Source organism: Pseudorasbora parva, chromosome 20 (assembly GCF_024679245.1).
Source record: "Pseudorasbora parva isolate DD20220531a chromosome 20, ASM2467924v1, whole genome shotgun sequence".
Classification (NCBI taxonomy): domain Eukaryota; kingdom Metazoa; phylum Chordata; class Actinopteri; order Cypriniformes; family Gobionidae; genus Pseudorasbora; species Pseudorasbora parva.
Window position 1 is genome coordinate 41,094,726 of NC_090191.1, and position 27,236 is coordinate 41,121,961.

At 37.0% G+C, this 27,236-nt stretch overlaps 2 protein-coding genes and 1 long non-coding RNA gene across 5 annotated transcripts in view; 1 reads left to right on the forward strand and 2 right to left on the reverse strand.

Annotated features, from left to right (window-relative positions):
- LOC137049548 (uncharacterized) overlaps nucleotides 1-27,236 on the forward strand; it is a 51,583-nt gene that overhangs the window by 10,778 nt on the left and 13,569 nt on the right. The window lies entirely within an intron of this gene.
- Nucleotides 5,085-8,028, reverse strand: LOC137049583 (macrophage mannose receptor 1-like). Of its 2 annotated transcripts, XM_067428135.1 has the most exons (6): nucleotides 7,809-8,028; nucleotides 7,596-7,663; nucleotides 7,153-7,261; nucleotides 6,540-6,902; nucleotides 6,128-6,457; nucleotides 5,085-6,032 (listed from the first exon to the last, which is right to left on the reverse strand). In XM_067428135.1, the coding sequence occupies exons 3-6, from the start codon at nucleotides 7,184-7,186 to the stop codon at nucleotides 5,665-5,667; spliced, it is 1,095 nt and encodes a 364-aa protein (XP_067284236.1). In that variant the 5' UTR covers nucleotides 7,187-7,261; nucleotides 7,596-7,663; nucleotides 7,809-8,028; the 3' UTR covers nucleotides 5,085-5,664. The 2 variants fall into 2 exon arrangements, with proteins under 2 accessions (XP_067284236.1, XP_067284237.1); XM_067428136.1 differs by lacking the exons at nucleotides 7,596-7,663; nucleotides 7,809-8,028 and having other exon boundaries at nucleotides 7,153-7,316.
- On the reverse strand, nucleotides 17,705-20,721 carry LOC137049518 (macrophage mannose receptor 1-like). Of its 2 annotated transcripts, XM_067428061.1 has the most exons (6): nucleotides 20,630-20,721; nucleotides 20,417-20,484; nucleotides 20,033-20,107; nucleotides 19,416-19,778; nucleotides 19,010-19,333; nucleotides 17,705-18,895 (listed from the first exon to the last, which is right to left on the reverse strand). In XM_067428061.1, exons 3-6 carry the CDS (start codon nucleotides 20,064-20,066, stop codon nucleotides 18,528-18,530), a joined length of 1,089 nt encoding a protein of 362 aa, XP_067284162.1. In that variant the 5' UTR covers nucleotides 20,067-20,107; nucleotides 20,417-20,484; nucleotides 20,630-20,721; the 3' UTR covers nucleotides 17,705-18,527. The 2 variants fall into 2 exon arrangements, with proteins under 2 accessions (XP_067284162.1, XP_067284163.1); XM_067428062.1 differs by lacking the exon at nucleotides 20,630-20,721 and having other exon boundaries at nucleotides 20,417-20,493.

Genomic DNA, 27,236 nt, shown 5'->3' on the forward strand with positions numbered 1-27,236 from the left:
CAAAAATACTTTCTCAGCAATCTTTTCTCAGCTCTCCATCTCTCTCTGTCTGGACTGGCAGTGCTGCTAAACCACGCCCCCCTTTAAACCACGCCCCCTCCGCCACATAATCTCATTTTAAATGCAAAGATGTCAGCCAATCACAGCAGAGGGCGTTTTCACAGACGTACAGAGCATTCAAGCCAGAGGGCTAATATCAGTATAGAAAAAATGGCTTTTATTTCTAAATTATGATTTTTTTCTAATGTACACTCTAAAAAATACTGTTTAAAGTTGGGTTAAAAATGGACAAACCCAGAAATTGGGTTGTTTGAACCCAGTGAATGGACCCATTCAAACAACCCAATTTCTGGGTTTGTCCATTTTCAACCCAACTTGGGTTGTTTTTAACCCAGCATTTTTTTTAGAGTGTAAAAACCATACTAACAATATAAGTACACCCCAGGAAACATTATAAAATAATACAAAAATCCATGCCATGGGACCTTTAAATGTGAAAACACAATGAAACATGACAAATGTTGCATAGTGATCTAAAACCTGTAAAACCTGTAGTTTGCTTTTGTTTTTGCCAAATAATTGTCAGATAAATATTGTAACCAAATTTAGTGTTTTGTTCTTCCCTCATATTTAAAATATTTAAAAATATATATTTAAAACAAAAATTCCCTCCAGACCTGTGCATAAGTCACAGAAAACATTTTTCTTTCAGATTAATCTATTTCTCGATGATTCTGCCTCGTTTGTCATCAATTAGTTAATTATTCAGTTTTTGATGGCCTCTTTTAATAATTTTACATTTTTTGCAATACACACACTACATATTTCAAATGTAGCAAATATTTCTATTTATTTCCCCTAAAAACACATCATCATCATCATCCCACATATTGTATTTAAAATTATTTGCACATTGTTCTTAAGGGGGGCATCTTCCCTCATCTTACAAAACACACACGTCATGTGAAATATGAACTTTAATATATGGACATTATAGACAAACACTAGTCCAGGTAAAATCATGTTAACTTGTGCTATGCTTAATTAAAGAGATCTATATCATAATTACACAGAGAATGTCATTAATATAAAAAAACTGTTACATTTTCGCAAAGCAAAACATATTTTGTTTTCTTTTGCTCATATGCTCATCAATGTATGATATAAGTGTTTATAATCCTCACCCCAGTGAATGAGCAGAGCAGACAGAAACACCAGAGCAATGCTTGACATGATGTCAACCAGAATCTGATAATTGATCAAATGTCTGAAAGTCGTTCTTGTGATCTGGTGAAAGAAAAAAAAATTGAGAAATCTTTCAAATATGACCTTCAAATATGTACAGTATTTATTTTATCTGATGCTGACTTAAGAAAATGACATATAAAAATGCATGCACTTCTTGACTAAAGGTAGTAAAGTCAGTCTTACCTGGTGAGCGGATGATTTCATCTGATAATGTGATGAAGAAAACTCAATACTTTTATAGATTCCATATGGTGGGCAGGTGCAGTAGTTAATCAGTAGCTGAGCTTCACTTGGGTGTTATACAGCACATCAGTAATATTCAGTGATGTGCGCATGTTTAGGGACATCACTATTAATCACCGATCCGTTTATGCGTTTGATTAAGCTCAGTGTTTAGGGACAATAAAATGGTGGTGCCACAAAAGAAGAAAAATGGTAATTCAGTGGTTAATAAAGTTGTTTGTGTCTATTAATGGTCCTAATGTGATGTGCTTGTGGTGTGAATGTTAAATTCTCAGAAGTATGATAGTTTGAAAAGTAAATGACAATGATGTGTACATTAAATAAATAAACCCTTGACGTCATATTGGAAGGTGCACTCTGACATCAGGGCACATTTCTATGCCCTTTCTGTTTTGTGGACTTACAATGGTTCTTTTTGATTCAAGTGTATTCTTTTTCTTATGCATTTTCTATCCCTATTTTAATTCCTTTCTATGTAAAGCACTTTGAATTGCCATTGTGTATGAAATGTGCTATATAAATAAACTTGCCACTTGCCAAGTGGGCCATTAGTCTGGGCTGATATAGAATATAGGCAACATAATTTTACTATAATTTATTCTTCATATATATTTACGTAGCAACGGACTGGCTCACATTGTCCAGCGGCCCACCTGAAAAACTCCCAGTGCTCCAGATGGCCAATCCACCCCAGACTTTATATATATAGGAAGACTGTGGACTGCATACTTATGAATGGGAGAAAGTGCAAAGCCAAAAAAAAAAATCATGTTTCGAGTATTTATTAACTACATTTATTCAGAGACAGTTGTTGTCAGATTTCATTGGGGATTTCAAATATGAAATTTAATCGTACACTTTGTAAAAATAAAAATAAAAAAAAACTGTAATAAATGTAAAAAATTCCATTAACTGATCACTCTTTTTTCAGTTAGCCAAATTGAATTTCTGTGAATTTGGCCAACTAAATTTTTTAGATGTGATCAGTCACAAGAAAATCTTAAATTGGGGCCTGATTTTTTTTATTTTTTTTATTGTAAGCTTGGCGAACAGTATTGGAGAATTTGATGTTTCTCCATTAAAAGAGATAGCAGCTGCACTTGCATGACTCGTGTCAAAGATGGTCGCCGAGTGAAATGACATGTCTTAAAGGGACTTTGTACTACACACTACACATAGATTATGAGCAGTGCAGACACTTCTTCTTCCATTAAACAATAAATTCAAATCTGCATTTTGAATAAGTAAAAAACCTCCTCCTGATCCTCAGAGCCTGCTTTCATTCATTCAGTGTTTGCATAAACATATTACCTTACTCAAATATCAGTATAATCTATATTATGTTTGTACACGCTCGGGTTCTGTAATGTCCTGTTCTGATGAGCTGATGAGTTAAGCACAAAAATAGAAAGAAAACCCAACAAAGGACATGTTCCTGGCTTGCTGAAAGAGGACATTATGGGCTGTCAATCCTCCAAAGAGAACTTGAGGTAAAATATAGTTTGTTTATATGAAATATTTAGTTATTAGCCAGTAGTAAAAGCTTGCCACCACAACGTATTTGTAAAACATCTTTTAAGCTTACATTCCAGTAACGTTACTCACCGGGTTCCTGAATGGCTTCCGCTATCGTTCCCCAGCATTTTTATTATTTAGTTGTGGTAGTCCGTCGATGACACATCGTACAGGCAGGAGTACTGTTGCCACAACTCCACGAACCTTTCCTCCATTGTATAATTCCACCTAAAGTTAGCCGTTATCTCTCATGCGTTTCGCCGTGTTTGAAAGCTGTGTGCGAAAACTGTCTGTGCTCCGGTTGCTCAGCGTCACACGTGACAGAAGCCGTCATGAAGGACCGCAAATTTTTTTTAACATGCTAGTCTTTCTGTCATGACGTCGTGAACTATCGCAGATGCGGATTCGGTTGTCGTATACTATGACACACTCTACGAGATGAAACGATCGATTCTTGCCAAATTTTGGCTAATATTGTGTAGTCTGAACCAGGCATTAACGTCCACAAAACCAAGATAAAACGTTTCTAACACATTTAAAAATATATATTGACTCAATGAGGCCGTTAGAAAAACATACTTAGAAACATTTTTGGTCACACTTTTCTTTAACAATTGACTTATTGTGTCCATGTTGTATTTCAAAACACTTGTGCTGCTGAGGTATGATACGGGTAAGTGTAGGACAGGCCATGGTATGGGTAGGATAAGGGTTAGTTAAGGTGTCCTAATATTGTGTTGGTCCCCCTTTTGCAGCCAAAATAGCCCTGACCCTTTGAGGCATGGACTCCACTAGACCCCTGAAGGTGTGCGGTGGTATCTGGAACCAAAATGTTAGTAGTAGATAAGTTGAGATGTGGGGCCTCCATGAATCGGACTTGACATTTGTGCTTTGTGTCAGGAGCATTATCCTGCTGGAAGAGCCACAGCCACCAGAATACCGTTTCCATGAAAGGCTGAACATGGTCTCAGCAATGCTTAGGTAGGTGGAGCGTGTCAAAGTAACATCCACATGGATGGAGGACCCAAGGTTTCCCAGCAGAACATTGGCCAAAGCATCACACTGCCTCCGCCGGCTCGCCTTCTTCCCATAGTGCATCCTGGGGCCATGTGTTCCTTGGAGCACTTTTGATAGATACTGACCCCTGCAGACCGGGAACAGCCCACAAGAGCTGCAGTTTTGGAGATGCTCTGACCCAGTCGTCTAGCCATAACAATTTGTTTGCCCATTGCCAATTTGCCAATTTCTCCTGCTTCTAACACATCAACTTTGAGGACAAAATGTTCACTTGCTGCCTAATATATCCCACCCACTACGTATGTTCTAGTGAAGGGCTGTTTTTTCAGCCACTAAGATGATTCTCAATGCTAGTAAGATATCTCACTCCAGATTTATCACCCCTCTCAGTTACCCATATCAGGGTTCACAGGTTAAATAATAATAAATATGTTTTTAAGTGTCTGTTAGGGTTTTTTGAGGCCATTGGAAACTGCAGAGGAATGCGTGTTGAGATAGTCACTGTCTTTCCCGCTAGTGCAGCTTCTGTGTTGTGATTTAGAGATGGAAAAAGCCGGCCTGGATCAGGGTTCAGAGTTGTGATGGATCACAGACGCTGGCCGAGTTTGTTCTCTACATGACTGATGCTTCTGTATTTTCTCACACGGGAGACTTAGGCTGGTTGTAAACTGTGTTGCTCGTGTTATTTAATCACAGTGATCAAAGTGCATCTTTTCTACAGCCTCAGCGCTATATAGGTTTGTCAATAAGTGCAACGCTGAGTCTGCATTATGTGATTTAAGGTCTCTGTCACACAGACCAGCATCACACATGCCCAACTTCTCTTTCTACAGCGATTTTAAAGTTATAAAGCAAGTGTGACACTGATGTAGGCTTTAATGCCCTTTTTTGTACTATAATGTGGTGTAATGCAAAATCTTGCATTTGTGATGTGTGTTCTGTAAATTTAGAGACTGAAATCTACCCAATATCTACATATTGACATCATTTAAAATATAACATTATATACAATCACTTAGCATGATACTCTCATTTATCAGAAGAGGGACTTTATTTGAGAAATACATTTTTATTGGCAAATTTATCATCAAAGATAAAAGATTTTTCAGTGCAATGTTTTAAACTGTGTTTAAACTTTGTTAAAATATGTAAATGTGTTAACCAAGAAAACCATAAAAATAAAAAATACTTTGAAGTTAATATTCACTGGATTTTACGTATTCTTAAACATTCTCTAAACCTGTCCATACACACATAACACACAGTAGAGTATTAGTTGCCAGTGGCTGTTATTGAAGGAAATAGTCAATGTAGTAGCCAGATTTTTTTTTCAATAAACAATTCATTTATTTATGAATTAATTAATTCATTTATAAATGTCAACATTGCTCATGACACTAATGAACTGTCAGTGTGTCTTGGTTTACTTACAGAATCACCAAGTACAAATGTTATCAACACAGTATTATCAGTAAAGGACTAAACAACTTCAGTATGAGACATAAAGATTTAAAAAAGGAGACAATAAAATAAATGAGATATACATATATAAATTAAAGAAGCAACAGGAACACTAAGGAAAGCTTTATCAAAGAGCTACAAGCGGTAAGACATTCACTGTTGAATATGATAAACCAAATATCACTTCCTCTCACATAAAACTCTCAAGTTAATTCTGCAGTCTTTATCACTCCATTTGTATTGACCGTCCGCCTCCTTCTCTATGGCACCGCAGTGCTCGGAAATCTGATGTTTTGGTTGACTTCCTCCTTTCCAGTTGGTCCAGTTTCCCATATTAAGCCCATTGGTCCAAATCCAGAATCCAAAAAGTCGGCTCTGTCTAAGCCCCACCCACACTGGCCCAGAGATATTCCTGCTTTTTAACTCTCGCTCCGTTTCTATCTGATCATTCTCAGACTGAATGGAGAGGAGTCCAGAATAGTTACTGTTGCAAAAATCCAGAGCTTCCTCCCAGGACATTTTATTCTCACTGACATGAATGAAGCTTTCTGAGGAAAAATAAAAAATAAATTCAATTAAATTATTTGATATGGTAGTCCTGGACATGCAGTATATCGAAGCATAAAGAATTGTTTTAACTTACTGTAGCAGAGAGCATAACAATTCTGGACATTTATTTTGAACCACAACACATACGGTTGTATTGAGAGATATGGAAAACATCCTTTTTTCTTGAGCTGAATATCATCTGTGCAATTAGAGTGTCCACCATCAAGCCAGTAAAGGCTGTGATTATATTGGAGGCCGATCGAGAAAGAGTCTCTCCCATTTACTGCTTCCTTCACTAGATCATTCAACGTCTCATTACTGATCGTGACTAAATCTGTGTGATTCTTTCTGCAGGACAGCTGAGCCTCAGTCCAGTTTTTGCTTTGAATTATTAAACTGTAGTTGTATGATTGTTGCCCCGGATCTGTATCAATACAAGAATGGACAATAATTTTACTCACAATATTTAGACATTTATAAGATATAAACAGCTCAGGGATCATTACCTTGATAATGACACATGAAGTACATTTTTGTTGAAGTACATTTGAAACACTCCCATCTTCCTTTAGTGTTTATAGCACCACAGCAGTTTTCCTCAGTAATATTAAAAGTGCCGCTGTAATTGGTGAATGTGACAGAATAACCATTTGACCATTTACAGCTGCTGGCATTAATCCAACCACTATTCTCATCACTCTGACTATTATTGAGAATATTAACTAACTCCTTATTCTCTTCTTCATTATAGATTGTGGCGAGGTCAGTGTAGTTTTTTCTGCAAGCATTTCGTGCTTCATTTATACTCATTGTTGTATCGATCAAGTGGAAGCTTCTCAGTCGGCCTGTAGCATTTAAAAGGGGAACACCTGAGAAGAGATGTTCAGTTTTCAGTCAAATACTGTAGACATCATCTCGACTGGATGAGCATTCATATCTTTCAAAAACATTTACCAGTGAAACTTTGAAAAATCAAATGTAACAAACGGAGAATGTAGACTAGTGCTCGCCTTGTAAAATTAAAAAGATCTATAATATCTTAATAAAATAATAAAATACTTAAGACATTTTTAACATGTATACAATTTTTTTTTAATAAAGACTGGATTCCATACTCACCCCAGAGAAGAAACAGGACAGATAGACGTGCCATGGTAATCTTAGTTCATTTTTAATCAGAATCTTATATTTTGTTGAATGACGTGGTGAAAAATGTTTATTGTTTAGTCTGTTGAATCAAAGAGTTTGACGGATCAGTGGATTTGAGGAAATAGAAAACAGAACTAGTATGAGAGAATGCAAGAAAACAAAATTGTTTTAATAATTAATTATTTGTGATCCTCTGTTATAAACACTAAGGCTAAAGACTTCTTGTATGACATACTCAAACAGTACAATAAATTCATACACCTATAAATGTGCCCCTATAAACCGCTTCAACAAACAAACAATGACAGGCAATACGATCAGATACTTTGCTTACACAAAACAGAATGTTAGTAATTTACAGGATAAGTAATGAAAACCGATCATAAAACAGAGAAAGAAAAGATCCTTCTTACCCGTTGATCAGGTTATTTGTTTGTGGTCCGCTGAAGGAAATGCCAGACTTATTCAAATCATGTCATAACTTTAGGATGGGCAGAGACAGACGGGCAAATTGAGTAACACAATACTGTAGGTTATTGACGATATACTTTATCATTCCATGCAATATAAACAGGCATAACACATATAAACTAATTTTCTCATGTTTATGTGTCAGATCATCTTACTGTAGCTGATGTTTTCTGTTGTTACTCATAAAGCAGACCTGAGCCTTATAACTGAAAAGGTAGAGTTACTGTTACATAAAGTTACATAAAGCAAAATGCGCTGCAAACATGATGATTCCACAGATGCTGAAGGAAGAATGGCAGAGAGAAAATATTCAGCTTTTGACTTTGAAATGCTTTTGAAGAGAAACTAGTTTTCATTGCATAATGTGGAGCTCAGAGCCTGCTTTCATTCTCTTTTGGAAATATTTGCATGAACATGCTACCTTAGTCAAATATTAATAACATACAGAATGTGTCTCTGTTCAAACATTCTAGCCCTTACATTTTGCACCGACACTTTTTGAACATTTAAAAAACAAATAAAGCCAAATGGCACCCTGGTTTGTGAAAAAATAGTTTTTTTTTTTGTTGTTGTTGTTGTTGTTGCTTATTGAAAGTAAATGGTGAGGAGAAAAAAAAACTTTATATCAGAATAGGTTATCAGTCATTTATTACTATGATACAATATATTGTTAGTCCCATTCTTCTCATCATTGAATAAATAGGCCTAAAGAAATCCACTTTAACTTCTCCTGTGTCCTTGTGTTCTGGTGGTAGAACTTTTGTCCCCATCAAAGCAAAATAATATTTTTTATTTTTTTTGGCTTTTAGTATGAATATGTCAGCCATACTGTAATATATAAGCTAATGAGCCCTAATTCACATTTAAAAACTTACAGTCTCTCACTTCCTCCTAGCTGGGTGACTCTGTACTTCAGTTTCTCATCAGATTTCTTGTCTAATCAAATGTTCTCTTGAATTTAAAGCACCGCCCCCTACAATAAACAGTGCATCCGGAAAGTATTCAAAGCACTTAACTTTTTTACATTTTGTTATGTTTCAGCCTTATGGCAACATGATAGACTGAGGGGATCACATGCATACATTATTCACAGCTTTTGCTCAATACTTTGTTAAAACACCTTTGGCTTCAATTACAGTCTTAAGTATTTTTGAGTATGATGCTACAAGCTTGGCACACTTATTTTTTTGTGCAGTTTCTCACATTCTTGTTTGCAGGAACTCTCAAGCTCCATCAGGGTGGATGGGGAGTATCGGTGCACAGCCATTTTCAGGTCTCAGAGATGTTCAGTTGGGTTCAAGCTATGGCTGAGCTGCTCAAGGAGATTCACAGAGGTGTCCAGCAGGCACTCCTTTGTTTTATTGGCTGTGTGCTTATGGTGGTTGTCCTGTTGGAAGAGTCCAGAGTGCTCTGGAGCAGGTTTTCATCAACGATGTCTCTGTACATGGCTGCATTCATCATTCCCTCGATCCTGACTAGTCTCCCAGTTCCTGCCACAGAAAAGCATCCCCACAGCATGATGCTGCCACCACCATGCTTCACTCATCACCTTTACAATACCATCCACAGTGAAGCATGGTGGTGGCAGCATCATGCTGTGGGGATGCTTTTCTGTGGCAGGAGCTGGGAGACTAGTCAGCTGGGAGACTAGCATCCCCACAGAATGGTTTTGTCCAGGTGATGAGTGATGCCTGGTTTCCTCCAGACATGATTCTTGCCATTCAGACCAAAGAGTTCAGTCTTTGTTTCATTAGACCAGAGAATTTTGTTTCTTATGGTCTGAGAGTCCTTTAAGTGCCTTTTGGCAAACTCCAGGCGGGCTATCATGTGCCATCTGGCCACTCTACCATACAGACCTGATTGGTGGAGTGCTGCAGAGATGGTTTTTCTTCTGGAAGGTTCTCCTCTTTCTACTGAGAAATGCTGGACCTTTTTCAGAGTTACCATCAGGATTTTAAAAAGTGGCAAGCTCCCCCAGTTTCCTTTGAAGCCAATATAGAAGTGACTTAAACTGCAATTCATCGACTGGCCACTAGAGACAGGCTCCAAAAGAGAGCAGAATCTAATTGAGCATCAGGTTAAAATACTTTACAGCAGAAAAAAAACATGTCTACAGCCTGGTAAAAATTTGATTATTTTTATAACATTATTTAAATAATATTAAGCCTTAAAGTTCTTGCATTATTAAGTACGTGGCTACTTGAGTGACTGGTGGATTGCTGTTTGTCTGCTGTCTGTTAGTCATCACGTTACCTCAGCTCCACCCATGTGCCTAAGGTCTACAGAAAATTCCTTGGACTTCATGGCTTGGTTTGTGCTCTGACATGCACTGCTAACTGTGTGACCTTATAAAGAAAGGTGTGTGTCTTTCCAAATCATAGCCAATCAACTGAATTTACCACAGGTGGACTCCAATCAATTTGTAGAAACATCTCAAGGATGAATACATTTGCCGAGATTTCAAACAAATGTCATTCACATTCTCATTATGGGGCATTGTTTGCAGAATTGAAAATTATGAATACAATCCATTTTGGAATAAGGCCGTAATATTACAAATTGTGGAAAAAGAAAAGCACTGTGAATACTTTCCGGATGCACTGAAAACATTCATGATGATAAAAAAAGCAAAGTCATGTGAGTTTGACCGCGATAGAGATGATAATCAAAACCAAACAGATGTTTTAGTTTTAGTTTGTTTAGTTTAGATTATTGGAGGAAGAAGCTGAACAAGCTCCGCCCTCTTCTGGATATTGGGCGGAGCAGCGGCTCATTTACGTTTAAAGATACTAGTACAAAAACAGCAGTTTTTTTCTTCCACTGGGGATTTACAACATGGTGTAATAATTGATCTGTGGGATATTTTAAGGTGAAACATTATGGAGACCCCCAAGACTTATATTATATCTTGAAGGTCTCTTTTAAGTGATAAAGGCTGTTATCGAAAGAAATAGTCAATGTAGTACCCAATGTAGTATTTTTTTTTTTCCAGAAACATTGCAACAATCACAGATGACACACTCAGAACACTAATGAAATTATATAATATGCATTCATAAACAACTTTTAATTCATTTTTAGTATAAGACAAAATGAGCAACAGTAACAAAAAGCATTACCAAGGAGCTACTAGCAGTTAGTTAGTGTGAGAGCTTTATTATACAAAACATGAAGATAGAGGCGTTTACTGTTGAACACATGAGCTCTTTTTCCTCTTGCTGGGGAGGCAGAAAACGAAAAAAAGGGGCTATATTACTTCATTTCACATAAAACTCTAAATTCAGATATGCAGTCTTTAGCACTCCATTTGTATTGACCATCCGCCTCCTTCTCTATGGCACCGCAGTGTTCTGGTTGACATCCTCCTTTCCAGTTGGTCCAGTTTCTCACTTGAAGTCCATTGGTCCAATTCCACAGTGGACTCTGTCTAAGCCCCACCCACACTGGCCCAGAGATACTCCTCCTTTTTAGCTCTCGCTCCGTTTCTATCTGATCATTCTCAGACTGAATGGACAGGAGTCCAGAATAGTGTCTGTCGCAGTAATCCAGAGCTCCCTCCCAGGACATTTCATTCTCACTGACATGAATGAAGCGTTCTGACGGAAATAATTATAATACAATTAAATGAGTTGCATGATTTAATATATATGGTAGACTTGGAAATGTTGAATTTTAAAGTATACATGTTTTTTTTTACTTACTGTAGCAAAGAGCAGGACATGTATTGCCTTTACCATTGAACCAAGATCCTTGTGGAGAGATTGAGAGTAATGTAAAGCATCCTTTAGATGAACTATTCTGTGTGTAATCAGAACGTCCACCATCAAGCCAATCAATGCTGTGATTATATCGGAGGCCGATCCAGAAAGAGTCGCTCCCATTTACTGCTTCCTTCACTTGATCATTCTCCATCTTATTTTTGATCCTGACTAAATCTGTGTGATTCTTTAATTGCTGAACTTGTATCTATAAATGTTACAATTTAAAAGTATTTGCACATTGTTCTTAAGGGGGCATCTTCCCTCATCTTAACGTATATCCACAACTTTCCTGCAAGTCTTAGTGGGCGTCGCCATGACACTCGATACTTCCGGTTGACGGTATCTCAGTTCCGGTTTAGCACACATAACAGTTATGCTGCGTTCACACCAGACGCGAGTGACGCGAATAAATAGCGCTATTCACGCGAACATGGACACGTGAACATTTTAACTCCATTCGCTTCATTCATTACACAACAGGCGCGAATTTGCATCACGGGAGGGGCTTCTGCCAGGCAGCGGCAGTCGTCAGAAGGACGAGCCAAGTTAAGGCTGCTCTCGCTGGGGTAAATGAACACTGAGCGCCTGGGTCTCTCACCTCAGAAAGCTACTTGCTTCCATAAACCATGTAACATAAAGGGACCCGTTTGACATGTTGCTAGCACCCTTCGCACTCCATTCAAAGCTGATAACAGTACAGACTAACGTAAACCGGAAGTTCATTACCGGCGTGTTCTACGTTGCCATAGCGATCATGGGAAAGGTCAGAGTTCGGGAAAGTTGTGGATACATGTCATGTGAAATATGAACTTTAATATATGGACATTATAGATAAACACTTGTCCAGGTAAAATTATTTTAACTTGTTCTATGCGAAATTTAAAGACTCTTTATCTTACACAGAGAATGTTATTAACATAAAATAACTATTACATTTTCACATGCAAATCATATTTTGTTTTCTTTTGCTCATCAATGTATGATATAAGTGTTTATAATCCTCACCCCAGTGAATGAGCAGGGCAGACAGAAACACCAGAGCAATGCTTGACATGATGTCAACCAGAATCTGATATTTGATCAAATGTCTTAAACTCGTTCTTGTGATCTGGTGAAAGAAAAAAATAAAAATATTAAATTTGAGAAATCTTCATCTAATGCTGACTTAAGAAAATGACATATAAAAATCCATGCACTTCTTGACTAAAGTCAGTCTTACCTGGTGAGCGGATGATTTCATCTGATAATGTGATGAAGAAAACTCAATACTTTTATAGATAACCATATAGTGGGCAGGTGTAGTAGTTAATCAGTAGCTGAGCTTCACTTGGGTGTTATACAGTGGAGCAAAAAAGTATTTAGTCAGCCACCAATTGTGCAAGTTCTCCCACTTAAAATGATGAGAGAGGCCTGTAATTTTCATCATAGGTGCACTTCAACTATTAGAGAAAGAATAAGAAAAAAATCCAGAAAAACACTGTCTGATTTTTAAAGATTTTATTTGAAAATTATGGTGGAAAATAAGTATTTGGTCAATAACAAAAGTTAATCTCAATATTTTGTTATATACCTTTTGTTGGCAATGACAGAGGTCAAACATTTTCTTTAAGTTGCCGCAAGGTTTTTATACACTGTTGCTGGTAGTTTGGCCCATTCCTCCATGCAGATCTCCTCTAAAGCAGTGATGTTTTGGGGCTGCCACTGGGCAACACAGATTTTCAAAGATTTTCTATGGGGTTGAGATCTGGACACTGGCTAGGCCACTCCAGGACCTGGAAATGCTTCTTACCAAGCTACTCCTTTGTTGCCCAGGTGTTGTGTTTGGGATCATTGTCATGCTGAAAGACCCAACCATGTTTCATCTTCAATGCCCTTGCTGATAAAAGGAGTTTTTTACTCAAAATCTCACAATGCATGGCCCCATTCATTCTTTCCTTTACACAGATCAGTCCTCCTGGTCTTTCTGCAGAAAAAAACAGCCACAAAGCATGATGTGTCCACCTCCATGCTTCACAGTAGCTATCGTGCAATGATCAAGCATCAAGCCCCAAATCGAGGGAGATTATAAGTTGTTTTGTATGTCTTCCATTTACTAATAATTGCTTCCACAGTTGATTTATTCACACCAAGCAGCTTACCTATTGCAGATTCAGTCTTCCCGGCCTGGTGCATAATTCGGGTGTTGCAAAAATGAAGGCAGAGTCACGTATTTCCAATGAGCCTGGGTTGTGTTTGAGGTTGTGGACAGGTGTCTCTTATAGGGATAACGAGTTCAAACAGCTGCCATTAATACAGGTATTGATTGGAGGACAGAGGAGCCTCTTAAAGAAGAAGTTACAGGTCTGTGAGAGCCAGAAATCTTGCTTTTTTTGTAGGTGACCAAATACTTATTTTCCAATTTGCAAATAAATTCTTTAAAAACCAGACAATGTGATTTTCTGGATTGTATTTCTCCCTCCCTGTCTCTCATAATTAAAGTGTACCTATAATGAAAATTACAGTGACTTATTTACTACAACAAATACTTTATATAAAATAAGACTGTGATTACTTATGGCTGAATCCCAAATGGCACATTTCTATGCACTTTTGTTTTTGTGGACTTACAAAACACTTGGTGGACTGTCCGCAAAGTCCACGAAACCGTAGGGTGTCCCATTCATAATTTTTATTTCAGAAGGGAAGCTCACAATTTAGGTGTCAGATGTTTGGCAAACAGTTTTGGAGAATTTGATGTTCTCATTCAGTTGCTCACTTCGATGCCACGTTGGAACAACTAATAGGGATCTCGCCAGAGATCTTCTTTGAGTGTAACTAAACAAGCCAATGCACATTGGCATGCAACTGATTGCCTCAGCCTGCTCATTGCCGATGGTGCCCCTGCTCCTACAATGCAGCAGCCTTCCTCCACCTAAGTGGTGCAGAAGTGCTGGTCATAGGCAGGTCACCCAGCCCATCCAGGCCCAAGAGGGCCTGCAAAACCAGAGGCCCTGAGACAGGCAACCCAGAGATGAAGGGGTTGTTCTTCAGGAGATTGTGACCACACAACTCCTTCCCCCGGGGAAGAATCTTTTGTTCTGTTTTATAGTCCTCACATACCCTCTGCCCACCTGTGGAAGCAGGTAAGTGTTGTACAGCACACTCAGACCCCACTGTTGGACGCCTCCATGAGATAGTCGCCCCAGCCCTCTTCTTGTATTCCACCTCACTGCCCCACTATGGGTATACCTATGGTCCCTTTGGTCTCTGCGAGCCTGGCTAGCGATGGTCTTTGGACCATCAGGCTCGGCTACATGATTCAGTTCGCCTGGCATCTCCCTAGGTTCATGGGTGTATGCATCCCTGTGATGAAAAATGCAAATGCCAATGTCCTGAGTGCAGAGATCACAGTATTACTGGCAAAGGATGCGAAAGAGCCGGTCCCTCCAAATATGAAGAAAGGGTTTTACAGCCTGTTACTTCATTGTACCCAAGAAAACCAGTTGGTTACAACCGGTCATGGACCTGCAAGTTCTGAATTGAAGCCTTCACAAGCTATCATTTCTGCTCACGCAGAAACTGATGTTTGTGCTATTTGCATCATCAACTATCTTGACAACTGGCTCATTTTATGATGTTTCATTAACAATGTTCGGGAGGAACATTCAAATAATATATCCATTCATGGTGTCATTCCAACCAGTTGTCAGCAATCAGTAATCAACATATCAGCTCAAGTGGAGGATCACATACATACCCAGTCAACTCACCAATGTTCCTTGACAGGTTTTCAGCATCCCTCCACCACCCTGTCTTTCAAACACTCATCTGGTTACTTACTCTGGGTTCGGGCCAAATACCGAGCTCAGAGCCCTCTCCTCGGACAGCATGCCAAACAAACATGCATTTATCAAACTTATTTGTAAGTATTAACTCGTGAAAGGACAGTCCAGGGAGGGAACACAGGGACCTGGTGCCCAGACACCTCAGCCAGTTAGGTCAATTGGGAAAAGTTCAGAGGATCTTTTTTCTCCGTATGGTGTTGGATTTGGTCTAACTTTGCCTTTGGTTAAATAGATTTTTCTCTGGAACAAGATAATAGAATGCAAATGCTAATGTCCTGCATGCAGAGATCACAGTATTACTGGCAAAGGATGCGATAGAGCCGGTCTATAATAAAGATAATAAAATGCATAAGACTAAAGATTGCCTGTTTGATTTACCCCAAATTACAAACACAACAACCGCAGCACAGAGAGCAATACAGATGTTGTCTTATTTACAATATGACTCAGTGCAGCTGCTGTGCGCTGGACTACTGCTCCCTTTGAAGCAGCGGCAGAACCATATGAGGCTGGTATGAGCGGCTTTATTCCATGCTGTTGTTTTCACCAGTTTCAAAACATGTCTGTTATTTTGCCATTTTCTGCTCGACTGTCACTTTGCAACAACAGAACCTTCTGTAGCATCTTTCAGCATGTTTCCTATAAAAACGTCTGACGTTAATGCATTACATACCGTGAGAAAGACATAAACTACGCAAAATCAGATTAGAGCAGTCAGACTGAAACAGATTTACAGAAATGCTATTTGAAAAAGGATTTCAAACTACATATGAATGTTCCTCGAATGTGATTTGTACAAATCACATTTCATGTGGTTTTTAACAGGTCACACTTGCAAATCTGATCGGATTTCAATCGGATATGCATAAAAATCGGAATTTGACGGTCAGTCTGAACGCTCTGGCTCTGTCCACACAAACACGAGTATTTTCAAAACCACAGCTTTTCCAATGCGGTTTGCTGGCCGTTCACACACAAACGTAGTATTTGGTTGCTGAAACCAAACTTTTTTGAAAACTTATGCCAGGGTGAAGATTTTTAGAAAGATTTTGGCTTGTTATGTCAGAAACGGCAATAACCTTTTTCCCAGGCTTCTGATTGTCCAACATCTTTACGTTTAGGGTTATATTGCCACCTGTTGGTTTGACATGTGATTGACAGTGCTTCATAGCTTGATTTTTATTTTATTTATTTTTTGCATTTTCAGCTGCACACAATTTTTTTGAACTCAGTTTTTAAAACTCTGTTTTTAAAAATACTTGCGTATGTGTGGGGCCCCCATGGATCAGACTTGCTTGTTCAGCACATCCCACAGATGTTTAATTGGATTGAGATTTGGGAATTTGGAGGCCAATCAACACCTCAAACTTGTTGTTGTGCCCCTCAAACCATTCCTGAACCATTTTTGCTTTGTGGCAAGCGCATTATCCTGCTTATCCTAAATGGTCTGCGGCTATGCAGCCCCATATGCAACAAACTGTATTCTGACATTTTTCTATCAGAACAAGCATTAACTTCTTGAACATTTTGAGCTCCAGTAGTTCGTCTGTTTGATCAGACCACACGGGCCAGCCTTCGCTCCCCACGTGCATCAATGAGCCTTGGCGGCCCATGACCCTGTGGCCGGTTCTCCACTGTTCCTTCCTTGGAGCACTTTTGATAGATACTGACCACTGCAGACCGGGAACAGCCCACAAGAGCTGCAGTTTTGGAGATGCTCTGACCCAGTCGTCTAACTAGGCCCTTGTCTAACTTGCTCAAATCCTTTATCTTGTCCATTTCTCCTGCTTCTAACACATCAACTTTGAGGACAAAATGTTCACTTGCTGCCTAATATATCCCACCCACTAACAGGACCCATGGTGAAGAGATAATCAGTGTTATTCACATTTATGCCTGATCGATGTATATCAAATTGCTTATATTGAACGCCACCTAAGAATCACAAGTATTTCATTACTTTTAAAAACATGAAACTGGCTTATGTTTTTCCTTTTCTAGGAATATTTTCTAGTCAAGGGCTGTTTATTAAGCCACTAAGATAATTGTCAATGCTACTATGCCCCTCCAGAATCATCAACCCTTTCAATTATCCATATCAGTCTGCATTATGGGATTTTAAACTCTATGTCACACAAGCCCAGCTTAAAAGTGTAGCACTCATGTATAATGTCCATTTTTGTGCTGTAATTTGGTGTAATGCGACCACCCTGCATTAAAATTCAATATGGTGTGTGTGTGTGTGTGTGTGTGTGTGTGTGTGTGTGTGTGTGCGTGTGCGTGTGCATGAGGTAAACACCTGCATTTCTGTACGTTTAGAGTCACCGTATTGACATCATTTAAAATATAACATTTTATACTTCTTTTATTTACAAATCATACCTGAATATGTACAACCCCTTGATGCTCTGATTTATCAGAAGAGGATCTTTGTCTGAGAAAGACCTTTTTAATGGCAAATATATCATCAAAGATAAACAAGTATTAGCATGTTTTACAAATCAATGTCAAAATATTTAAATGTGTTAACCAACAATCTCATTTATTACAAAATATGACCGAAATGAAAAATCCTTTGAATTTAATATTTACTGAATTTTACATATTCTTAAACATTTTAGCGTTTTAGTCTTTCTAGCTTTAAACTCTGTCAACATGTCCTTATTTTAATGTTAATCCATCCATTAAAAAAGGCTACAAATAAGTTTCTTCAACCGTTTTCTGATTATATTTTATAAACCTCTCCAAACCATTACAGGTACATGAATATATTTTATTTTCACAGTCATAAATAGCTAATGTATTTAATTACATTACATTTCTCTAATATTGTACTTATACAACAAGAGTTAATGTAGTTATCAAAAATTATTTAGACAAAATGTGTTTAAATAACAGATTCAGAGATTCAAACAATTAGTTATGATTAGAGATCCTGCAGATAGCAAAATAATATTTTTTAGCTAATTTTCTATAGCCTATAGCTATTGTTTGATTAACATTTATTTTGATGTATTTTCACTAATGAACTGTCAGTGTATCTTGGTTTAGTAACAGAATCACCAAGTATAAATGTTATCAGCACAAAGTATTATCAGTAAAGGACTAAAAAAAACTTTAGTATGACACATAAAGATTTACAAATGTAGACAATAAAATAAATGAGATATACATAAATATCAGAGTGGCAACAGGAACACTAAGGAAAGCTTAAGTAAAGAGCTACAAGAGGTTAGATAGAGGTGTTAACTGTTGAACACATCAAACACTGCATACGATAAACCAAATATCACTTCCTCTCACATAAAGCTCTCAAGTTAATTCTGCAGTCTTTATCACGCCATTTGTATTGACCGTCCGCCTCCTTCTCTATGGCACCGCAGTGCTCGGAAATCTGATGTTTTGGTTTACTTCCTCCTTTCCAGTTGGTCCAGTTTCCCATATTAAGCCCATTGGTCCATATCCAGAATCCAAAAAGTCGGCTCTGTCTAAGCCCCACCCACACTGGCCCAGAGATACTCCTCCTTTTTAGCTCTCGCTCCGTTTCTATCTGATCATTCTCAGACTGAATGGACAGGAGTCCAGAATAGTGTCTGTCGCAGTAATCCAGAGCTTCCTCCCAGGACATTTCAACAGGACTCACATGAATAAAGCTTTCTGAGGAAAATAATTATAATAATAAAATAAAATAAAATGAGTTGCATGTTTTGATTGATGTGGTAGACTTGGATATGTTACATTTTAAAACATAAATCATTGTTTTTAACTTACTGTAGCAAAGAGCAAGATAGGCACCCCCATTATTTTTGGACCAAGATCCTGATGGAGAGATTGAGAGAAATGTAAAGCATGCTTTAGATGAACTATTCTGTGTGTAATTAGAACGTCCACCATCAAACCAATCAAAGTTGTGATTATATCGGAGGCCGATCCAGAAAGAGTCGCTCCCATTTACTGCTTCCTTCACTCGATCATTCTCCGTCTCATTTCTGATCCTGACTAAATCTGTGTGATTCTTTCTGCAGGACAGCTGAGCCTCAGTCCAGGTTTTGTTTTCACGGATTAAACTGTAGTTGTACGATTGTTGCCCCATATCTGTATCAATACAAGAATGGACAATAATTTTACTCACAATATTTAGACATTTATAAGATATAAACAGCTCAGGGATCATTACCTTGATCATGACACATGAAGTACATTTTTGTTGAAGTACAACTGAAACACTCCCATCTTCCTTTAGTGTTTATAGCACCACAGCAGTTTTCCTCAGTAATATTAAAAGTGCCGCTGTAATTGGTTAATGTGACAGAATAACCATTTGACCATTTACAGTTTCTGGCACCAATCCAACCACTATTCTCACCACTCTGACTATTATTGAGAATATTAACTAACTCCTTATTCTCTTCTTCATTGTAGATTGTGGCGAGGTCAGTGTAGTTTCTTCTGCAAGCATTTAGTGCTTCATTTATACTCATTGTTGTATCAATCAAGTGGAAACTTCTCAGTCGGCCTGTAGCATTTAAAAGGGGAACACCTGAGAAGAGATGTTCAGTTTTCAGTCAAATACTGTAGACATCATCTCGACTGGATGAGCATTCATATCTTTCAAAAACATTTACCAGTGAAACTTTGAAAAATCAAATGGAGACCGTAGACTAGTGCTTGCCTTGTAAAATAATAAAGATCTACAATATCTTAATAAAATAAAATACTTAAGACATTTTTAACATGCATAAACATTTTTTACATTTTTATTATTTTTTTATAAAGAACGGATTAAATACTCACCCCAGAGAAGAAACAGGACAGATAAAAGTACCATGGTAATCTCAGTTAATTTTGAATGAGAATCGATGAGTTTGACTGATCAGTGGATTGGAGGAAAGAGACAACAGAACAAATATCAGAGGAATGCAAGAAATCAAAATGGGCTCAGTAATTAATTATTATTTATGATCCTCTGTTATAAACACTAAAGGCTAAAGACTTCTTGTATGAGAAACCCATATAGTACAATAAATTCATACAAGTATAAATATGTATCGCATCAACAAACAAACAATGACAGGCAATGCGATCAGATACTTTGCTTACACAAAACAGTATGTTAGTAATTTACAGGATAAGTAATGAAAATGATCATAAAACAGAGAAAGAAAAGATCCTTCTTACCCGTTGATCAGGTTATTTGATTGTGGTCCGCTGAAGGAAATGCCAGACTTATTCAAATCATGTCATAACTTTAGGATGGGCAGAGACAGACGGGCAAATTGAGTAACACAATACTGTAGGTTATTGACGATATACTTTATCATTCCATGCAATATAAACAGGCATAACACATATAAACTAATTTTCTCATGTTTATGTGTCAGATCATCTTACTGTAGCTGATGTTTTCTGTTGTTACTCATAAAGAAGACCTGAGCATTATAACTGAAAAGGTAGAGTTACTGTTACATAAAGTTACATAAAGCAAAATGCGCTGCAAACATGATGATTCCACAGATGCTGAAGGAAGAATGGCATAGAGAAAATATTCAGCTTTTGACGTTTAAATGCTTTTTAAGAGAAACTAGTTTTCATTCCAGAATGTGAATCTCAGAGCCTCTTTCATTCCCTCTTGGAATTATTTGCATGAACATGCTACCTCAGTCAAATATTAATAACATACTAAATGTGTCTTTGTTCAAACATCTAGCCCTTTCATTCTGCAACGACACTTTTTGAACATTTAAAAAACAAACAAAATCAAATGGCACCCTTGTTTGTGAAAAAAATAGTCATGTTTTTGTTGCTTATTGAATGTAAATAATGGGGGGGGTTATAATTTGTATCAGAATAGGTTATCAGTCATTAATTATCATTCATTCATTAAACAGAGACTGATATATTTCAAATGTTTATTTCTTTTAATTTTGATGATTATAACTGACAACTAAGGAAAATCTCAAATTCAGTATCTCAGTAAATTAGAATATTGTGAAAAGGTTCAATATTGAAGACACCTGGTGCCCGAGTCTAATCAGCTCATTAACTCAAAACACCTGCAAAGGCCTTTAGATGGGCTCTCAGTCTAGTTCTGAAGGCTACACAATCATATTATATATTTCTATATTTTCTATATTTTCTATATATATTCTATATTTTCTATATTAAATCACTTTCTCCTTATTTGGTTTAATGTACAATAATGTAATAGTTGTCAGTTGTTGTTATTGAAGGACAATGGTCAATGTAGTACCCAGATTTGTATTAATTTATTTATGTATTTATAAATGTCAACATTACAACATCAACTCATGACACTAATGAACTGTCAGTGCATCTCTGTTCATTTACAGAATCACCAAGTACAAATCTTATCAACACAGTATTATCAGTGAAGGACTTAAAAATTTCAGTATGAGACATAACGATTTACAAAAATAAAGCAATAACATAAATTAGATAAATATAAAAATCAAAGAGGAAACAGGAACACTAAGGAAAGCTTTAAGAAAGAGCTACAAGAGGTTAGATAGAGGAGTTTACTGTTGAACACATGAGCTCTTTTCCCTCTTGCTGAGGAGGCAGAGAACTGAAAACAAAAAAAGTTTACTTAATCTCACATAAGAATGTAAATTGAGATCTGCAGTCTATAGCACGCCATTTGTATTGACCGTCCGCCTCCTTCTCTATGGCACCGCAGTGTTCTGGTTGACGTCCTCCTTTCCAGTTGGTCCAGTTTCCCACTCGAAGCCCATTGGTCCAAATCCAGTGTGGACTCTTTCTAAGCCCCACCCACACTGGCCCAGAGATACTCCTCCTTTTTAGCTCTCGCTCCGTTTCTATCTGATCATTCTCAGACTGAATGGACAGGAGTCCAGAATAGTGTCTGTCACAGTACTCCAGAGCTTCCTCCCAGGACATTTCATTCTCACTGACATAAATGAAGCTTTCTGGGGAAATAATTGTAAATTTAAAAAAAAATGAGTTGCATGATTTGATTGATAGTAGACTTGGAAATGTTGAATTTTAAAGCATAAAATATTTTCTTAACTTACTGTAGCAAAGAGCAGAACCTTCACCACTGTTTCGTTTGACCCAAGATCCTGGTGGAGAGATTGAGAGGGACGTAAAGCATCCTTTAGATGAACTATTCTGTGTGTAATCAGAACGTCCACCATCAAACCAATCAATGCTGTGATTATATCGGAGGCCGATCCAGAAAGAGTCTCTCCCATTTACTGCTTCCTTCACTCGATCATTCTCCATCTCATTTCTGATCGTGGCTAAATCTGTGTGATTCTTTCTGCAGGACAGCTGAGCCTCAGTCCAGGTTTTGTTTTCACGGATTAAACTGTATCTGTATGATTGTTGCCCCGGATCTGTGTCAATACAAGAATGGACAATAATTTTACTCAAAATATTTAGACATTTATAAGATATAAACAGCTCAGGGATCATTACCTTGATCATGACACATGAAGTACATTTTTGTTGAAGTACATTTGAAACACTCCCATCTTCCTTCAGTGTTTATAGCACCACAGCATGGTTCTGTATTAAAAGTGCCGCTGTATTTGGTGAATGTGACAGAATCACCATTTGACCATTTACAGCTGCTGACACCAATCCAACCACTCAAACTTTTGAGAATATTAACTAACTCCTTATTCTCTTCTTCATCGTAGATTGTGGCGAGGTCAGTGTAGTTTCTTCTGCAAGCATTTAGTGCTTCATTTATAGTCATTGTTGTATCGATCAAGTGGAAGCTTCTCAGTCGGCCTGTAGCATTTAAAAGGGGAACACCTGAGAAGAGATGTTCGGTTTATTTAGTCAAATACTGTAGACATCATCTCGACTTGAGAAAAAACATCATATCTTTCAAAAATAGGTTAAAACAGGAAAAGATGCCCACATCAGATCTATAAATGTAGTTGCTGTAATTCACAGTTATCATTCAATAATTCTGAAAGTTAGATTGACATATTTTAATATAGTCCATTTTATATATATATATATATATATATATATATATATATATATATATATATATATATATATATATATATATATATTAATGATAGACATTCAACAATAAAGTATAATTTAAAAAAATAACTTTTGATTTAAGTGAGTTTAAAAAAATCTTCACATAAGCCCATTATAATAAATATCATAGGTCTATTTACCTGTGGCTTTAATAATCAATATACAGTCAAATTGAATAAAGTCAGGTTAAATAATGATTATCACTTATTTAAACCCATTTAAATAAAGCTCTCTACTTAACCGTCGGACTCGCACATCCACCATGTTTGAAGTTTTTTTAACACTTTTTATCTGCGTTTGTAGTTCTAATCAGTTCTGATCGAATCCTGGTCCAACTCGCAATGGGTTGTGGGTAATATCAGCCATTAGAGTGTGCGTCAATCTGTACTTTGGATTCTGACCAGAGATAGTTGACCATCCAGGTATCTTTGGAATGCTCTTTTACTTGGGACATAGAACTACTAATTCTATTTTTGAATACTATTTAGTGTTTTTAAATGTATTTAGTTTGCTTTTTTTCTGCCAAATATTTTTTTCAGATAAATACCTTAATCATATTCAATGTTTTGTTCTTCCCTTATTTTTAAAATATTGAAAACAAATATTAAATGTTAAAAACAAATATCCCTCCAGATGTATACTTTTGGCTTGTAAATAAGTCACAGAATGTATTTTTCTTTCAGATGAATCTCTTTTACTAGGATTCTGTCATAAATTATTCAGCTGAATGATATCAAAAAATTTTGATGGCCTCTTTTAATAATTAAAAATTTTGTGCGATAACAACTACATGTTTCAAATGTACTAAATATTTATATTTATTTACCCATAAAACACATCATCATCCCGCATGCTGAACTTATATCTAAAATATATATATATATATATATATATATATATATATATATATATATATATATATATATATATATATATATATATATATTACAATTCATAAGTTGCACATTTTTCTTAAGGGGGGGGGGCATCTTCCCTCATCTTATCCTACACATGCATCTGGTGAAATATGAACTTTAATACATGGACATTATAGACAAACACTTGTCCAGGTAAAATCATTTTAACCTGTGCTATGCAAAATTAAAGAGATCTATATCATAATTACACATATTTTGTTTTCTTTTGCTCATATGCTCATCAATGTATGATATAAGTGTTTATAATCCTCACCCCAGTGAATGAGCAGAGCAGACAGAAACACCAGAGCAATGCTTGACATGATGTCAACCAGAATCTGATAATTGATCAAATGTCTGAAAAATAAAAATGAAAATTTGAGAAATCTTTAAAACACGACCTTCAAATATGTACAGTCTTTCCTTCATTTGACGATGACTTAAGAAAATGACATATAAGTCAGTCTTACCTGGTGAGCGGATGATTTCATCTGATAATGTGATGAAGAAAACTCAATACTTTTATAGATAACCATATGGTGGGCAGGTGCAGTAGTTAATCAGTAGCTGAGCTTCACTTGGGTGTTATACATCATATCAGTAATATTCAGTGATGTGCGCATGTTTAGGGACATCACTATTAATCACTGATCCGTTTATGCGTTTGATTAAGCTCAGTGTTTAGGGACAATAAAATGATGGTGCCACAAAAGAAGAAAAATGATAATTCAGTGGTTAATAAAGTTGTTTGTGTCTATTAATGGTCCTAATGTGATGTGCTTGTGGTGTGCTAGCATGGATGAGAGCAGGGAAAGCAGTGATAAACTCCCCTAGAACAGGAAACAGAAAGGAAATAAAAACATGTATTGCATACAACATTAATGTTGATGTTAAAATGTACAAAATAATTCGGGAATTTAGCCTGACTGGACAAGAGGAGGAGCTGGGGATGAAGGCGGGTAATTTGCTCTGGAGAAATGTGATAGCAGCTGATAGTACTGAAGAAGCTTATATAGAACCTGGTCTTACCAGACTCTTGTACATTTAATTTGTACAGAGAGTCTGGCTACTCTCCATTGACAAGCGTTAACTTACTTGAAGGCGGGAACTCTGTTGAAGTTTAAAACTATTGGATCTGTCCTGAGCCACTTTTTCCATCATGATCCAAAGTACCGTGAAGATAAGCCTGGTGATGAAGGACTGCGGACGACTATCCAGAGCTCACTGGATTTCTCCCTCCACAAATAAACTTGTCGCCCATCGGTGGTATTTTTTAAACTCCTTTGTTGATTTGAATAGCAAACGACTCTTACTGCACGCACCGCAACACTTTAGGTTGAAACAAAGCCATTGTTCCTGAACTTTGAAAAAGTACTACCTCACAAGCAGGGCTGTTTTGAGGGGGAATCTTTACCCAGACCTTTATTAGACCCTGAACCCTGCGGTTGAAACACACTTTTCTTTGGGAAAGTCCTTGCGTTGGAAATGTGGCTAGTATTTGTCCTTTCTGGAGAAAGGACAAATACTCCAGTCATTTTATAGAATAGAGGTCCAATTGTGGAAGAGTTTAAAAATTATATTGGTCCTGGAGTATTTTCATGACAAAATACAGTAAATCTATCTATCCAATCACATTCTAATACTTGGGTATAAAAGGTCGGTACTTACTCCTGTTTGAGTTCGCAGATGCTGACACCCCAATTAACCGCAATCCTCCCCACCACCTCCAAGTCAAATCCTTCCCTACTCCACCCGACCACCACAAGGATGGTCCCTTCCATACCTCACGGGGGGTCGGCTGCTCCTCTGCCTTCGTCTTCAGGCAGGATATGCAGAGTCCATACCCTCTGATTGCGAGCTACGGACGGGGCCTATGCCAAAGTACTTTATTGCTTGCTGGGTTGTTAATAAATGGATAATTGTCACAGTATTTATTCTCCCGAGTCTTTCTGGCAGAGCTGAAGGTGTTGAAAATTCAGCTTTGCTCACAGTAATACAATACACTTTATTATATATTCACATAGAAAACAGCTATTGGAAATCATATTAATATAGCGTAATATTTGTGTATTCACTGTATTTTTTTTAATCAAATAAATACAGCCTTCTTTCAAAAACATTAAAATATGTTTTCATACTTTTGATTGCCAGAGTGTAAAATAATGCATATGAACTACCTAGCAAATTATATATTTATTTTAGTATTCGCTTTCCTTCACGGGACATAGGCTACTTGAATATGAATGTTGCCAGTTTTACCATGTTTGGAAAACAGGTACACAAACATTCTGATATCCTGAAAATGCTACGTTAATTGTTCTTTGTGTATTGTGTGATGAATAACGTAAACTAAAATCTGAGAAATTCAAAAATGCCAGCAGTAGTTTTGCATCCCTGGAAACGAATGTCCGTCGTTTAACTTCTTATAAACAGTAAACAGTCAGGAATTATTGTTGTATTGACTCATCATATTTAGCTGTTTATCATACCTTGGCTTGCATTCAAGTGCAGCGCTGCTTGGTTTCTGTGGACAATAAATCCCGCCTCCCTCAATTTAAATTGGATATCTTATTGAGAAACTAAATTTATCAGACAGTTATTGTTAGATGTCATTGGTGATTTCAAATATGAAATTTAATTGTAAGCTTGGTGAACAGTTCTGGAGAATTTGATGTTTCCATATTCAAAGAGATAGCAGGTACATGACTGAGAGGCGAGTAAAAGATGGCCGCCAAGTGAAATGACGTGACTGTAATACATAGATTATGAGCAGTGCAGACACTGCGTCTTCCATTACGTAATAAATTCAAATCTGCATTTTGAATAAATAAAAACCTCCACCTGATCCTCAGAGCCTGCTTTCATTAATTCGGTGTTTGCATAAACATATTAACTTACTCAAATATCAGTATAATCTATAATGTGTTTGTACACGCTCTGGGTTCTGTAATGTCCTGTTCTAATGAGCCTAAACTCCAGTTTCATGTTTGAGGCATTTACCTGAAAATTTCATAATTCTTTCTAAAGCTTATTTTCTG